Genomic DNA, 15,805 nt, shown 5'->3' with positions numbered 1-15,805 from the left:
GTTACTCAGTTTGGTCTTACTGAACAGCTGAAGTTGTGGCTGGTTCTTATTTCTTTTCGAAACTCTCTGATTGGGAGCTGGTGTTTTTGACCTCTTCATTGTCGTTGGTTTCTTCCTTCTCATCCTCCTGAGTCCCTGTTATTCCCTGGAAGTCGTAATCGGGGTCAGGGAGCTGCAGAGTGTCTGAGGTTGGACCAGGGGATCTCCTGGACTGGAATCGAGCCAGTCCTTTTCTCCGCCGCCCCAGTCCTTTAGGACTTGGCAGGCTGCGGACCGATGCCTTTGAAGTCTGCCTGGAGAACTGGAGTGAGAACTGACGCCCCCGTGGTTTGGTTGGCTGACGATTATGGCCATTGACAGTTGTCCACCGAAATTCTTTGGGCCCAAGTTGAGTGGGGGAACAACAGAGAGAGGACGCAGTCCTGGAAATACAAAAAGAAAAAAATTAATTCTCACCTAACGGGCAAGTCTAAGATTATAAAATACTGGGGTATAATTATTAAATTTTCAAAACCTTTTATCTCAAAATGAAGTTTGATGGCCGAACATGGAGTTGGATATCGTTAAAAAGGACACTGGCTGATCACCTTAGGGTTTCTGAGCCTGGGGCTTCATCAGTGGGGGAAGGATTCAGGCCATTCTGAGGTTTGGTATACGAATCCACATTCTGGCAAACGTCGCCACATAATGGAGGGCTGATGACAAGCTGGGGGAAAACAGAAATGGAGCTTTCCGGTGAGGGTGGGTTGCTGTTGACCTCCCTTAAGGTGGACAAAGTGTCCATGGAAGGCTGAGACATGAACAGCGAGGACAGCGGAACATTGATCCCTGGTCCTGCATTGACCCTGGATTTAGAAATGACCAACAGAAAACATAAAAGATCAGATCATTGTAATCTGTGGACAGCTGGATCTTAATATATAAATTATTAAATAGGAACCTTTGGTACTATCAGTAGGATACCAGTTACACATCTATTCATGCTTTAAATATTCTAATACCTGACATCTGGGAAGAAACTGCCAGTTGCATCACTGCTATGTCGTTTGAAGATGGGTCGAGGGGGTCGGAGGTCAGGAGGTTCCTGAACACTAAGCAGACGGCGGACCCGACCCAAAACCTGCAAACATTAAAAATATACTCAGAATCTGAACTTAAAGACTTTATCATTAGTACCTAATGTCAAAGCTTTAAATTTAACAGGTTTCAAATTGTTCTATATTTTTATTCTTCTGCTGTACAAGAGTAGCTTTGTATGATTCACAGTTCAAAAATCATTCTTATGTATCATTTACTTGACTTTGATAAAGTCCTTCAGTCCATCTTACTTATCAAACAAGCCATCCCTTTAAGGTCACCATCCCTATAAGCCAACATTTTTCTGATTGGCTGCCCCTCATAAATTAACAGCTTTGACACAACGTGGGTGGGGTTTCTGTGAATCTGATGACCAAAAACGGAATATCCCTTCTCTGTGACATCAAACAGGTCCGAGTGCAGAAATAAAATCACCAGCAACAAAGCATTTAGAACAATTTAAAGCCTAAGGGTTTACCACACAGGGGTTACGGTATTTTCTGCACTATAAGACGCACTTAAAATCCTTTAATTTTCTCAAAAATCAACAGTGCGCCTTATAATCCGGTGCGCCATATGTATAACTTCTGGTTGTGCTTACTGACCTCGAACCGATTTTATGTGGTATACGGCACTCAAAAAATCTGTCCAAAAATGTTTTGTATGACTTTGGTAAGCTAAGAAGCCACACCACTTGATGGATTGTCGGAGCATTATGGCTGCCATAGTCAGGAGTCTCGCGGGGTAATCTCAGACCAAAACGCGTCCGCTTCAGGTCCAAAACACTGCGGCATCACTGAGCGTTACAAACTGTCTAAAGTCTTTCATCTTTAATAAAATGATCAGCGTTGCTGCTTTACCAGGTGTAACAATTAAGTTTAACATCCAGGCACCCATCAAAACAGAATATGTAATGTTCTGACTGAGAGATTACTGAAAAAATTAAAACGTACAGCTCTGCTATCACTTCCAACAGACCCAAGACAGAAAACTAAACAGCAGTGACTTTTGTAGGTTTACTGAAGTTGGGCTAGCTGGTATATAATGATGTGCTATGTGATCGCTAGCAACACAGCTATGTTAGCATAACATAAACACAATGAAGCTGGGGGATGAATGTTAACTTTTTTCCACTCGATAAAAGTTAACGTGAGGGTTCCCAATAGTTAGGGGCAAAGGCAATCGCATGGCAGGATGCTGTAAACGGACCAAACTTCACTTAGGAGAACAACTGAGATAATCCATCTACAGTACGAGGTTGTCATAAATATACTGCAACAATATGGGAATAGAGCACCTGCGAGAGAATTCAACATTAATGAATCAATGCTGGAAGTGGCGCAAGCAAGAAGAATGAGTTGAGTAAAGTTTGTCTTATCAGACTGTTTTGTTTCGCTTAATGCGCCTTTTAATCCGGTGCGCCTTATGAATGAACACAGACAGGTTCATTGACAGTGCGCCTTACGGTCCGAAAAATACGGTACTTGTACATTGGCCTTCCTATTAAAAGGTTGGTTTAATATGAACATCCAACACTGGAATAGGACATATATGGCAAAAAAACAAGGAAAAGTATAACAAATCCAAAGAAAGGCTTAAGTTAAGGCCTCATGATTAAACTGTTTAATATATAATATCTCTCAAGGTCAACACCCTTATTTACATTTTCACAAGTACTTATTTTTCTACTCTCTGCAGTTTTTATACTTACCTCCTTTTTTCCAGAAATCAATTTTAAATTAAAAAATGAAAGCAATAAACATTTTACCGACTCTTGGCGCCGCGGCAAAGTATAGTCCTGTTGCCGCTGATGGTCGTGGCTAACATCAGTGTCGTCAAACTGCAGGATGTCCGAGAGACTGGAAGAGACATTGAAAAAGAATTTGTCATGCTGATAAAACTTCTCTAAAAAAAACTAATTCTATAACAACTAGCACGTCTGTGACAATTCAGCCACACAGACTGAGCTACAATGTGAAACATAAACTCCAACACGTCCTTCAGGAAAAATGTTTGTTCTCTAGAGGATTATAACTGTGCATCAGCTGCTAAACTTGATCCCTGACCCCATGTCGGTGGTGGAGCCAAGAAATGAGGGGATGCAGTAGTCTGCAGCAGCCAGCGTGTATGGTGGCCGTGCATCGCAGTCATTCCAGTAAATGTCTTTGGTCATGTGAGGCATGTTCATGTGCATCTCATCCACTGCCAGGAGAGACACCTGCAGGAACAGGTAAAGAGGAAGAATGAGGCGTGTTCAGTTTTCAAGAGACATTATTTATAAAAATTAATTAAGTAAGATTAAATTGGTAAGAAAATCTACCAATAATTTAACAGGAGAATCTTTCATAGTCAAATCTAATCCGGTTGATTGATTGTGCTTCTTGGAAGAATGGATATTATTATACAACTATAAGAAGGAAGAAAACTGCCTAAATCACAACTTAAAAGCAATATTTTTAATTATTTTTTATACTTAAAGGAAGTAAGGAATTTATAAAAGATGGCACAATATGTTGTATTAAATATCACATTTGCTTTTCTTGTTAGTTTATTTTCTAACCTTGTTGTTGTTTCTGATTTATTTTGTCACATTTATTTATTCATTTATTTACTGCTTTCATTTTCTTCTTATTTACCAACTTGTTCAGTGTTAGTTTATTTCTTTATTTCTGTTTATTTCTTTATTTTCCCATTGTATTTCCCCAATAATTCACAGATTTTAAATTACTGATTTATTTATTTTTTGTTATTATTATCTTATTTTTTTCTCTTTTTTTTATGTAAACAAGGGTGTGATTTAAAGTATAATATGGGCTAAATGTTTAGCCAGAATGAAAAATAAAACAGATTATGGAAACAACAACTTTGACCAAAATCAATAAATAAATGACAAATTAAATGGTCAGTAAATCAACAGGATGTAATACAAAGAAAAATGAATATAGAAGCTCACTGAATGAGAAACATCAAATGTCACATTTTAGGAATCAACTGATGTCCATATATATTTTTTCTATTATTTTGGGGTCTGTAACGCATTCTTCATTTGAGTAATTTAGTAATTTTTTCATGAATGAGTGAATTGGGTAGTTTTGGTCTTTTATATGTTTTTGTGATTTCCATCCATCCATCCATCCATCTTCATCCGCTTATCCGAGGTCGGGTCGCGGGGGTAGCAGCCTAAGCAAAGAGGTCCAGACCTCCCTCTCCCCAGCCACCTCCTCCAGCTTGTCCGGGGGAATACCAAGGCGTTCCCAGGCCAGCCGAGAGATATAATCTCTCCAGCGTGTCCTGGGTCTGCCCCGGGGCCTCCTCCCGGTGGGACATGCCTGGAACACCTCGCCCAGGAGGCGCCCAGGGGGCATCCTTGTCAGATGCCCGAACCACCTCAGCTGGCTCCTTTCGATGTGGAGCAGCAGCTGCTCTACTCTGAGCCCCTCCCGGATGGCCGAACTTCTCACCCTATCTCTAAGGGAGAGGCCAGCCACCCTTCGGAGGAAGCTCATTTCTGCCGCTTGTATCCGCGATCTCGTTCTTTCGGTCACTACCCACAGCTCGTGGCCATAGGTGAGGGTAGGGACGTAGATCGACCGGTAAATTGAGAGCTTCGCTTTTACACTCAGCTCCCTCTTCACCACGACGGACCGGTGCAGCGTCCGCATTACTGCAGCTGCAGCCCCAATCCGTCTGTCGATCTCCGGCTCCCTTCTCCCATCACTCGCGAACAAGACCCCGAGATACTTGAACTCCTCCACTTGGGGCAGGAACTCATCCCCGACCCGGAGTGGGCACTCCACCCTTTTCCGGCTGAGAACCATGGCCTCAGATTTGGAGGTGCTGATCCTCATTCCCGCTGCTTCACACTCGGCTGCGAACCGTTCCAGTGCGAGCTGGAGGCCTTCACCCGATGAAGCCAACAGAACCACATCATCCGCAAAAATCAGAGATGAGATTCTGAGGCCACCAAAGCGAAAGCCCTCCGCCACTTGGCTGCGCCTAGAAATCCTGTCCATAAAAATTATGAACAGAACCGGAGACAAAGGGCAGCCCTGGCGGAGCCCATCACCCACCGGGAACGAGTCCGACTTATTGCCGGCAATGCGAACCAAGCTCTTGCAACGGTTGTATAGGGATCGAATGGCCCGTAGCAATGGGCCAGACACCCCATACTCCCGCAACACCTCCCACAGGACACCCCGAGGGACACGGTCGAATGCCTTCTCCAGGTCCACAAAACACATGTAGACTGGTTGGGCAAACTCCCATGCACCCTCAAGTATCCTCGAGAGGATAAAGAGCTGGTCCAGTGTTCCGCGACCAGGACGAAAACCGCATTGTTCCTCCTGTATCCGAGGTTCGACTAGCGGACGAACTCTCCTCTCCAGCACCCTGGCATAGACTTTCCCAGGGAGGCTGAGGAGTGTGATCCCCCTGTAGTTGGAACACACCCTCCGGTCCCCCTTCTTTGTGATTTCATATTTGCAAATATATAGTCATAGTTCTAGTTCTAGCATGCTAATAAAAGTTTGAATTATTTATTCAGAACATTAACTGTTACACAAAACAATGGAAATGTAAAAACTATTTAATTTTGATTTCTATTTTCTTATAAATACAAAAATCCATGTTGTAAGCTTTGTCATTATGATTTATTTAGTGCGGATTGATGTGGAAATTCATTTAGAGTGAAATGAAACAGAGTAAAAAGTAAAAGTTTACTCTAAAACTTGCTTTCGAGTAGCTTGTGTTTAAATTGTGTGTAGCTGGGCCTCATGTGGCATCATGTGCTTGACTTCCTTGTGTGATGTAAAAATAAAACCAAGTGTGGAAATGTTCCAGAGTATATTTTTGTCCAGCAGGAGAAACATGTAGGCAGCTCCTTTCCATCTATTCCGTTCTGCTCCCTGACAAACCACAACAGTTTCTCATGTTCCCTTTCTGTCCACGATAAAGTCAAAAGTGTTGGTTCTACCAGAACATAAGAACATAAATATAAGAGACTTTGAGCCTCCGTCATTGCTGACCTGAAGGTTCCTGTCGATGATCCAGTTTGCCTCAAAGTCATCGTCATCATCGCCAAACGGGTTGATCAGCTGCTCTGCTACCTGCCAAACAAACAAACAAACATGTCTGAAAATCAGTCAAACTAAAAACACAAAACTGCCTATATGTAAAAAAAATAAATATTACTACTGCTCGTGACAATCGAGATGGCCGTTGTCACTGCTCTGTAGGTTTCCTCGTCTCTGTTTAAGGGATTTTTCAACATTGCTTGCATTATAGTGATACCAGTATATGTATCTCCAATTTCTACAAAATATTGTTTTTGAGAGGATGAAGCAGCTTTAGTTTCTTTTACCATGACACTGAGAACAAAACATTTATAACCACACTACTTGTGACACTCTGGCTCATGCAATACTTCTGGCTCGTCTCCACCAAGTAGATTATTATTAACTTTGTGTTATTTATATAACAGAAATACGTCATGAGATGAAAGAGGTCAGCCACAAATGTACTGATGTGTTTCAAGCAGAAGAAAAACAAGATAGACACATCATTTTCTGCATTACATATTACATGTAAAACACGTATGCAGATAAATAGCTATAACACTAGCATGTGTTATTAAATAATTAATCTGAAATATCTCATATAAACTTGGTCTTATTTCCCAATCAGCATCCTCCTTCTGCTTTTATTAATTGTACTCCTTCCATCAAAAATACATTTTGTTTGTGTTTGTCTACATTTGAGTTCCAATTTTGTACTGAAGCATAAGAACTGTGTGTGTTTTTGGCTTATTACTGCCTATCTTATCTCTGCATTTAGTACTAGATAAATAAGTACTTGAATTTTTGAATATGCAGTCATGTAGATTACACACATTAGCATATGTTACCCTGTCTCTGTGAAACTGTAGGACACATCTTCCATGAAAAATATCTGCATAAATATATTTTGTTGTATAACAAACTTGAGGAATAAAGAAGTCCAAAACTAAATTTTACTTTTTAAAGTATTGCCAGAACAGCACAAAAGCCCCTCTGCAGGCTTCCAGACAGGAACCAATCAGACAACAGTGGGCTTTCACAGAGGTGTGACCTAATGAGACATGACACACCAGGCTTGATGTCATGTTTCTTGTTTTGCTTGAATTATGAGTCATGCAAAGCTACTCTGGTGGAGTCTCTGACTAAAAATATAAATTCACAAGTTTGTTTTACATATTCACAAATTGTAGGAAAGAATTTATTTGACCTTAAGCCAGCCACAGTAGAAGAAGAACTGCAGCAAGGTGAAAACGGGGACGTACAGGTCAAGGTCATGACCTTGGTAACCACGGGTGTGGTCAAGAAACTGTCGACCAATTAGACAAGCAAAGAAAAAGGTGTAGACAGCAAGAGTGACAACCTAAAAGGAGAGAGAGAGTGAGAGTGTTGTTCAGATTCCTTCTTCTCTCTGTGGGCGATTCAGAGCTCTGATTCAGTTAGTGTAATGATTATGATGTGATTACATGAGCTACATCCGTATCAAACATGCTGCTGTGGCAAGTACGAAACAGAGAGGACGGACACAGACCTGTGTGTAAACCAGAGGGACACCGACCCAGTTGTAGCCAAAAAGAGTCGCACACCAGGTCCTGAAGCAATTCATTTCCTAACACAGAGAGGAAACAGCAGTCTTTCCCCAGCTGCCAGCAAACTGTGAATTTCTGTAACTCAGTAGGCTAATTGGAAAAAGAGTCTCATTTGCCGTTCTGGGAAAGCTGAGTGTCACATTACCTACATGTCTCCTTTATGTGGTCACAGGCTAACGGGGGTTTTAGGATCTAAACTGGCTCCAAAGGATGAATGAGTGTGCTTTGAGTGCTTAAGAGCTTTTTCCTATCTAACAGCATATGTCTGTAATCAAATGGCAGCGTTGGAAAAAATATTCAGGTTATCTGATTATACTGATCTTTAATGGCCATACTGTATTGTTTTTTACCATGATGTTATTATGATAATGTAAGACATAAGCATGTAGTTAAATTAATAGTGATACATTATGAGACGTAAGTGGCTGAGCCCTTAAAACCACTGGGAAAGTGTTTACAGAAGTCAGGTCTAATGGCTGGTCTGTTACGCACTTCTACAGGATCAAAAATCTTTTTGCAGCTGTAAACAGTATAAAAGATGGACATAGCTTCTGGGTCTGACACCGGTCAACAAGCATTTTGGTACTGGCAGTTTTTCACCTGTGCTGTAGCAGATTTTACTTGCTGATGCCAAATGTAAAAACTGTTTTTGTTTAGCTTGTTGTGTTTTTTAGTTATGAAGTATAGGACAACTTCAATGACTGGGCAGAAACACCGATGCATTTCAGCATTTAAGAAATATGTTTATTTTCCAGAAAAGTGAAGCCAACATTAAGGAAGGTGTTTTTGTTGGTCGTGAAATACGTGAACTGATGTTTGATGACGTGTTCAAAACGAAACCGAAGCCTAATGGATCATCACCACGTGAAGCATTCATGTAGCGTGTCCAGAATTTTCTTGGCAATCATGGAGCAGAGAAATTATCCACAGCTGAGCTTGTGGATAACGCGCTGAACGCATAACAGCTAATAAGTGCCAAAATATTAATGAAGATACACGCCTTACATCTCAACTTTCTTTCACCAAATCTGCTTGATGTCAGTCTCGAGGCTTCAAAATAGGGCTTCCAAAGATAGGATGTTGTCATAGAAGCTATGTCCACCCTTAGTCAATTTTGCTTTTTTCCAAACATGAAAAAGATAAAATAAATAAAATACCCAGGCTAATATTTTAAGCTTTAGTGTGCCCCAGGGAAGGGATTTGCTAATAAGTGACTAAATTATACTAATGATGATAAACGTCTTCATGGCAAAAACAAGAAGCTGTGGTGGTGGTAAGGTCACTGCAGCGTCGTTCATCTATGCAATTTATTTCTTGTGTTTGAATTTATGCTTACAAAATCATAATAGTGTTGTGAGTTTATGGAGATTATGTTGCTAAGCAATTTCTATGAAGCGAACCACGGCGACGCTAACTGCCCTGTCGGCCAACAACAGTGACACATTATCCCTGCAGCGTTCTCTCGCCATAAAAGTGCATTTTTATAGTCACGTTGAGAATGTTCTGCAGGTCGATGCTGTCTTGGATGCGTCCTTCCTGCCGAGCTTTAGATGCCAGGTTGGAGAACCAGACAACAGGGATCCAGTACTTCAGGTGAGGAGAACGAACGTTCTCAAACACCTTCCTCTCCTCAGGTGTCATGAAACCTACAGATGGGGAAAAAACATTGTTTAAAATAAGTCAGTGTTGGATTCATGTTGATAGACTATTTAAATAAAATGATGGATCATATTGTTCCAAAGCAGTTTCAGACATAACGCTTCCATGCAGACAGATGTTTAGGTTTTGTTGACAGAGTATCAGCCCAAAGTACTTCTTTAATTGGCCAATAACAAGGTAGTCCCTGGAGTGATATCAGGAAGAAATTGAAGTGGTGAGGAGCCGAACTCTGACTTTTATATTTCTAGTTAAGACACACTAAGATCACAGTGTGCTCATTTTGAAATACAGCTGATACACACTAAAATACTCAGGCTCTAACCTGCCTCGACCACATGATCCATGGTCGGGAATCGTTTGCAGACAGCCGTGCTGACGGAGCGGAAGATGAGGAGCGACGTGAGGTTAACGTAACGTACCAATGTCCGGCGCAGCAGGCGGCCATATTCGTCTTTACCCTGAACACAGCTGTAGAAAGATAGAAGACAAAAATGGAGTTCGTGATTATCGTCAGCTAACCACACCTTATTCTTCTTGTGTATTCAGGCTCGTTTTGCATGGGGCACTGAAGTGTTTCCAAATCACTAAACAAGACAAGGTAGCTTCTAAATAAGTTAATTATGGATTCTTAGTGGCTACATTTGTCTATCTTTGATGTAAAGTCTGTGAGTTCCTGTCTGTGCCTGTAGAGGGCAGTGTTTTTGTAGTGGGTACTTGTGGCCTGTAGAGGGCACATTAGAGATGTAGACTGTACCTGGAGATGTGGAACATGAGTCTGTCCGGCCAGGGCAGGTTAACAAACTGATTCCACCACCGATTCACCACCAGAGTCACATAAAAACCTAAAACATTTATATTCAGTTAACACATAATAATTTGTAACTGTTGTGATAATGCAACCTATCCAAACAATTGAGCTCTTTTACAGCAGTAAATAAATAATCATGTCATGCTGACTTACAATGATGTTGCTGCAAGCACATTTAACATGAAGGACACATCGTGAGAGGCTAAGAGTTTGATAGAGATCTTATCAAACTCTTATGATATACTTTAGTATTCAAACACAACACATGTCTGTCAGTCAGCGCTAAGTCCTGTTCTCAGTGGGTAATATTAGCTTGGCGTATCCTGGGATTATTATAATAACACTCTTGTTCTTTGATCCCCTGTAAATCCAACAAACTGTAAAGTGACAGCCAGGTGTTTGTTAAAATCTTAAATCTTAACCACCTGAAATATATGGCAATGACCCAGTGTGCACACATTTACAGGCGTGCATAAAGGACACACAGTGGTACTAAATACTGTCAGTGGACTTGAGTCTCACACACAGTTCACAGTTGTAGCTTGAAAACTTCATGTTGCAGTTTGCAAAATACCAGAAGTGCATTTATTTCTTTTTCTGCCACATGTCCAGACCTCCGTCCAACATAGTCCAGATATATCCAGACCTCCTCTGAGGTCTTCTCAGCTATCAACAGGTGATATCTGACAGGTGGATGTATGATCTAAATGTCTGCTAGGCTTTACCTCAGCCAAATGAAATTCTTTAATTCTGGACTGTGTTTGGAGCACTTTTAATACAATTATCTGACAAATAACATGGCTGGCTGTGAGGTTTAGTTTTGGTGAGTGAGATTTACCTGGATGCTACTTAGCATTAATCCTCAGCTATCTGTGAGTAACGCGCCCACACAGAAAAACGAAAATCTATTGAAACTTGAAAATAAGCAGAGAATCAATGGATGGCATTACCTTGATTATCCCTAATAAAGAGTGTGTGTGTCCTCTAAGGACTGATTGGATATATGATGTTTCCTGGTCTATCCAGGGGTTCCCACACAATTTTTCCCGCTGGGAAACCTCCAGAATAAAGCCCAGGATGCCCAAACTATGTGAAGTGACTGTTTTCAGTGCAATATTACTCTGAACCTGATTTTCTCGTGAGTCCACATTGTATATTAGAGACTCTAAGGTCAATTCACTTACTGCAAGGGCATTTTTACAGTTCATTTACTCTGGTCCAAATCAGTTGATGAGTTTTTAAACTTGCTAGTTTCCTCTATTGTCTGATTTCACACGTAGAAAAATTCAAACGCCACACAAACTAAAATATGTCACTCAAACCACATGGTAGTGTGAAGTCCTCTTATTGGCCATGTGTGCGAAGCGGGAGTGACAGAAACAAAAACAGGACTATTTTCTGTATAATCCTAAAATTCATATCTATCTGGGAAATGTTTTGAGCAAAACTGTACTCTGCATATGGCTCCAAGTGTGATTAACATTTTCACATCTGCACAAATGAGTTTAATTTAAACAAAACTAAAGAGCATTCGCTGCAGGACACGACACCTATTTTGTTACATTGTGTTGTTGATGTCATCACAGTCATTTAAGACCACGGGTCATTTTTGTCTGGATACTTTGATAAATTGTCAACTCATGCACATACATCTCCTGTTTTTGGCATTTACTTTAGTTACTGACACTATTTGTCTTTTATTTTCTGGAAAAACCACATTTTAGGAACTGTCAGGTTTTAATCTTTTTTTCGGTTGACAAACATAGTGAATATGCATCCTGGGATGGTGGTGGTGATGGTGGGTGGAGATCAGCTACACAAACACTCATCCTGCTTTTAGCCTTTTCTCCTCTTTAATGATCCGATTCCATTAGCAGGCTGCTAATGAGGCAACCAAACACCCCCTCTGTTCAGCTCTCCGCTCAAGCAGGAAACACACCTACAGTTATATTTGAGTTTTCATGTCGCTCTTTTTTATTAGACTTAATTTTTACTTTAGTATAATAATAACACAGGTCGGCTGCGTTCTTCAATCCCCTGAGAATCTCACAAGTCTGTAAGGCATTAGGAATGAAATCTAGGAAGATAATAAAATGTTATGTAATCTCTTCCAGTATCTGAGAATCACTGGTTAAATGATCATAAAGCTTGTTTTTAAAATATAAATATATTAAGTAAAATATAGCAACTAAATATGCTTACTGTATAATTAAGACTTTTTCATGAATGGACAAGATGAATATCAGATATGTAACTCAACCATTCACCACAGTGACGTCTACTTTAGTCTCTACATGGAAGTGTTTCTTTCAGAACAATCATCCATGTGATGATTCATGTGTTTTACATGTCATCAGTTCAGATAGTAGTAAGCCTTAAGGTTAGGACCTTGTGCAGACAATGGGGACTGTAGCACATGGTACACTCGACTCCAACTAAGTCCCTGAACTGGATTCTGCAACATGTTTGTGGAGAATTTTTACTGCAGTTATGTTAAAAAAAATTGTGGCTTGCTGAACAGTTAAAATAATAATAATAATAATAATAATAATAATAATAATAATAATAATAATAAAGTCTTTTATATAAGCATTTTTCTAAAAAATCCGGTTGTTCAGTCTGACGTCACTAGCCGTGTCTGGGTCTAAACTCCGCTGCAGGTCCATATATCAAACGATCACTGTGGCATTACTGAGAGTTGAAAAACTGTCTAAAGTCTTTCATCTTTAATAAAATGATCAGCGTTCTGCTCTACCAGGTGTAACAATTGAGTTTAACATCCAGGCATCCATGAAAACGGAATTTATGACATTTAACGGAGTTAGAAGTTAGCAGGGAGTTAGCTCGCTAGCTTCTATCTAAATACAATATAGCATGTCCTGACTGCGGTGTTTTGGAAACAAATTAAAACGTACAGCTCTGCTATCACTTCCAGCATAAATGAAGACAGAAAACTAAACAGCAGTGACGTTTGTAGGGTTACTGAAGTTGGGCTAGCTGGTATATAATGACCGCTACGTGACCGCTAGCGACACAGCTATGTTATCATAATATAAACAAGCTAACTTTTTTTCCCACTCGATAAAAGTTAACGTGAGTGTTCTCGGTGGTCAGGAACAAATGTAATCGCATGGCAGGATGCTGTAAAAGGACCAAACTTCAGCCAGGAGAACAACTGAGATAATCCATCCACAATACAAGGTTAGTCATTCATATACTGCTGCATGGGCTGGGCTGTAGTTACATCCTAAGGTTTTAAAAACTGAGCTTAAATAAATGATTAGTGGTAATAAAAGCCGAGGGAGGTCAACAGGGATCACTGACTGTTTTAGGAGCTTTTTGAGATCAAATAGAAGAAATTACATAACATTAAACATGTTAACAACACAAAAGCCATATTAAACGCAGACTACTTTAGACCCGGAAGTAGGATTCGTCGCGTCATCACTGAACAACCGGATATTATAAAGTGCTTTACAGAAAGCATTTTTAAGAAGTTATTAAACACATCTGTCAAAAAGAAAACAATAACAAAAAAGTTGCTCTACCTTCCTGCCCAAAAAATCCACTACAACCACATCACTAACAGACTCACAGTGGCTTTACATTTCTATGAAGTCAGATAGAAAGGTCTAACCGTGAGGTTAAAAATGGAATTAGCCTGTATGTTTCTTTTAAAAGAAAAATACTAGAAGACTATTGAAATAAAAGTAAAGCTATGGTTTGTCAGCTAACATACCCAAGACGAAGGTGACGGGGATCTGTTCAGCATATTTGTCACAGTACATGGAAAGTTTCTCAAACAGTCTCTTCTGATCCTCGGAGAGCACAATCCTAGAGGACAGAGGAAACCGTCGTCACTGCCAGCAACTAAGAATCTAACATATGAGAAATTCTTCTGAAGTTACTCTTCAGCCGATCAGAAAGTTTCTGAATGAACTACAATAAGCTGCAGGTCTGTTGCCCAATATGTGCTTCTATTCAGAAATACAAAGTCAGATAAATCTTTTTCTACACAGACATTTTCTGATATACTGTATTAGTTATTTAATATAAAACCTTTAATGAAATTGCATAGAAGGCTCACATCCTGTTTGCCTGGAGTCAGATATGTGGTTACAACTTGATGAAAGCTAAATAGTCAACTTTCATTTGTAGCATAAATAAATGATAACTCAGTCATGTTGTTTGTTTTGTACAACAGTCTCATCAAGTTAATTTATTCTGTCATATTATATTTATTGTAGTGAGCTGTTATACTTTATTTAAGATATTTTGCTAAATAATGTGTTCATTGTTTTCCCTGCTGCAATAAAGGAATTCCGCAGGTTTGGGGCTGTGAAATAGATCTTTTCTTAAATATATATGAAGATAGTATCAAAAACAAGAGCCGCTGAGACATAGTTTTAGAAAGAGGAGATTGTGTTACTAGGTCCCACCTCCTGTTTTACCCAAGTCTGAGCTTAGCTGTTGTTGTATCAGATTCTACTAATATTTTGTTCTCACTGATTAGATAGCAGGGAAAAAAATGCAGTGGTCCCATGGATCTGTCAAAAAAAAAAGTTGAACAATTTAGGGCAACTGATTTAGTGGTTTTTTTTGTATGATTTACGCTTTAAAATAATCCCAGTTCATTGTATACTGGATCTTGATACTAAGGTTATGACAGAGAGCTAAAACTAAAAACTAAAAACCAAAATAAAAGTTTTGGAAAATAAAAACTTCAGAAAGAGCTGAAAGATTCACACAGAATAAAGCTCATTTAGCTTCTTCCCCTTCTGAAACACTCTAAGATCAAACTTTTGCTCACAGAATATGAACATTAATCATTCACAAGATGAAAAAAATGTTTTTGGCTGGCTCATATTGCTAACCAAAAAGGGGCGGAGCTTATAACCACTAGAGCGAGGATATATTTTGGCTTCACTTCTTGGGACTCATCCAACATTACATCGAGTTTTGAGTTGTATCAGCCACTCTGGACAGTGTAGCAATATTTATTAGTAACTGTGTTGAAATTTACAAGAATTTAAAAGAAACACTTGCATGATGCACAGCTGTAATACGACACTGTCGCTTCCCTTCCTGTGACTGTGTGTGTGTGTTTGACCTGTATACGACGCTGAGGACGGTGTACAGCAGAGCAAACAGGATGAACTCTCGGTACAGCAGCTTGTAGATGCTCCCCTTCCAGCGCAGCAGCAGCTGGTGAAAACCGAAGAAGGTGGCGTTGGCGACTTTACTGGAATAAGTAACCGTCATCCTGAGACTGAGGAGCAGACTAAGACCTTCATCCAATGGGAGCTAGTGGATAATCCCACTGGTTTTCTGGTTACAGCCTGGATAATTAACACCACCTTAACATTATGAACATAAATGATCACTTTTGTTATTATTGCTGTATTTTACTCACAGAAAAATGTCGTTGCTTCCTCCTCAGCAGTGCTCTTCATCAGGCTTCTTTCCTGATTTCTTTTTGCCAAATGCCAACCAAACACACACTCTTTCTCTATCTCTTCCTTTCTCTCTCTCCCTCTTTTCTCTTCACCATGATGCTGTCCAGTTGCCCAGTAATGCCAGGCAGCACACACACACACACACACACACACACACACACACAC

General features: G+C 40.0%; 1 protein-coding gene across 4 annotated transcripts; it reads right to left on the bottom strand.

The window, feature by feature from the left end:
- LOC102310516 (bestrophin-3) lies at positions 1-15,726 on the bottom strand. Of its 4 annotated transcripts, none has more exons than XM_005921099.2 (14): positions 15,598-15,726; positions 15,295-15,523; positions 13,924-14,018; positions 10,131-10,218; positions 9,699-9,844; positions 9,209-9,363; positions 7,660-7,737; positions 7,339-7,491; positions 6,102-6,182; positions 3,144-3,295; positions 2,846-2,936; positions 1,002-1,120; positions 588-845; positions 1-422 (listed from the first exon to the last, which is right to left on the bottom strand). In XM_005921099.2, exons 2-14 carry the CDS (start codon positions 15,444-15,446, stop codon positions 47-49), a joined length of 1,944 nt encoding a protein of 647 aa, XP_005921161.1. In that variant the 5' UTR covers positions 15,447-15,523; positions 15,598-15,726; the 3' UTR covers positions 1-46. The 4 variants fall into 4 exon arrangements, 3 of the variants coding, with proteins under 3 accessions (XP_005921161.1, XP_005921162.1, XP_005921163.1); XM_005921100.2 differs by having other exon boundaries at positions 15,295-15,512; positions 15,598-15,710; XM_005921101.2 differs by having other exon boundaries at positions 15,295-15,389; positions 15,598-15,710.
- Between the last annotated feature and the right edge of the window lie 79 nt (positions 15,727-15,805).

This window comes from Haplochromis burtoni, unplaced genomic scaffold (assembly GCF_018398535.1).
Source record: "Haplochromis burtoni strain Fernald_Lab_line unplaced genomic scaffold, NCSU_Asbu1 Contig_44, whole genome shotgun sequence".
Lineage (NCBI taxonomy): Eukaryota > Metazoa > Chordata > Actinopteri > Cichliformes > Cichlidae > Haplochromis > Haplochromis burtoni.
The sequence above is the reverse complement of the archived record's forward strand: the minus strand, read 5'-3'. Positions and strand labels throughout refer to the sequence as shown.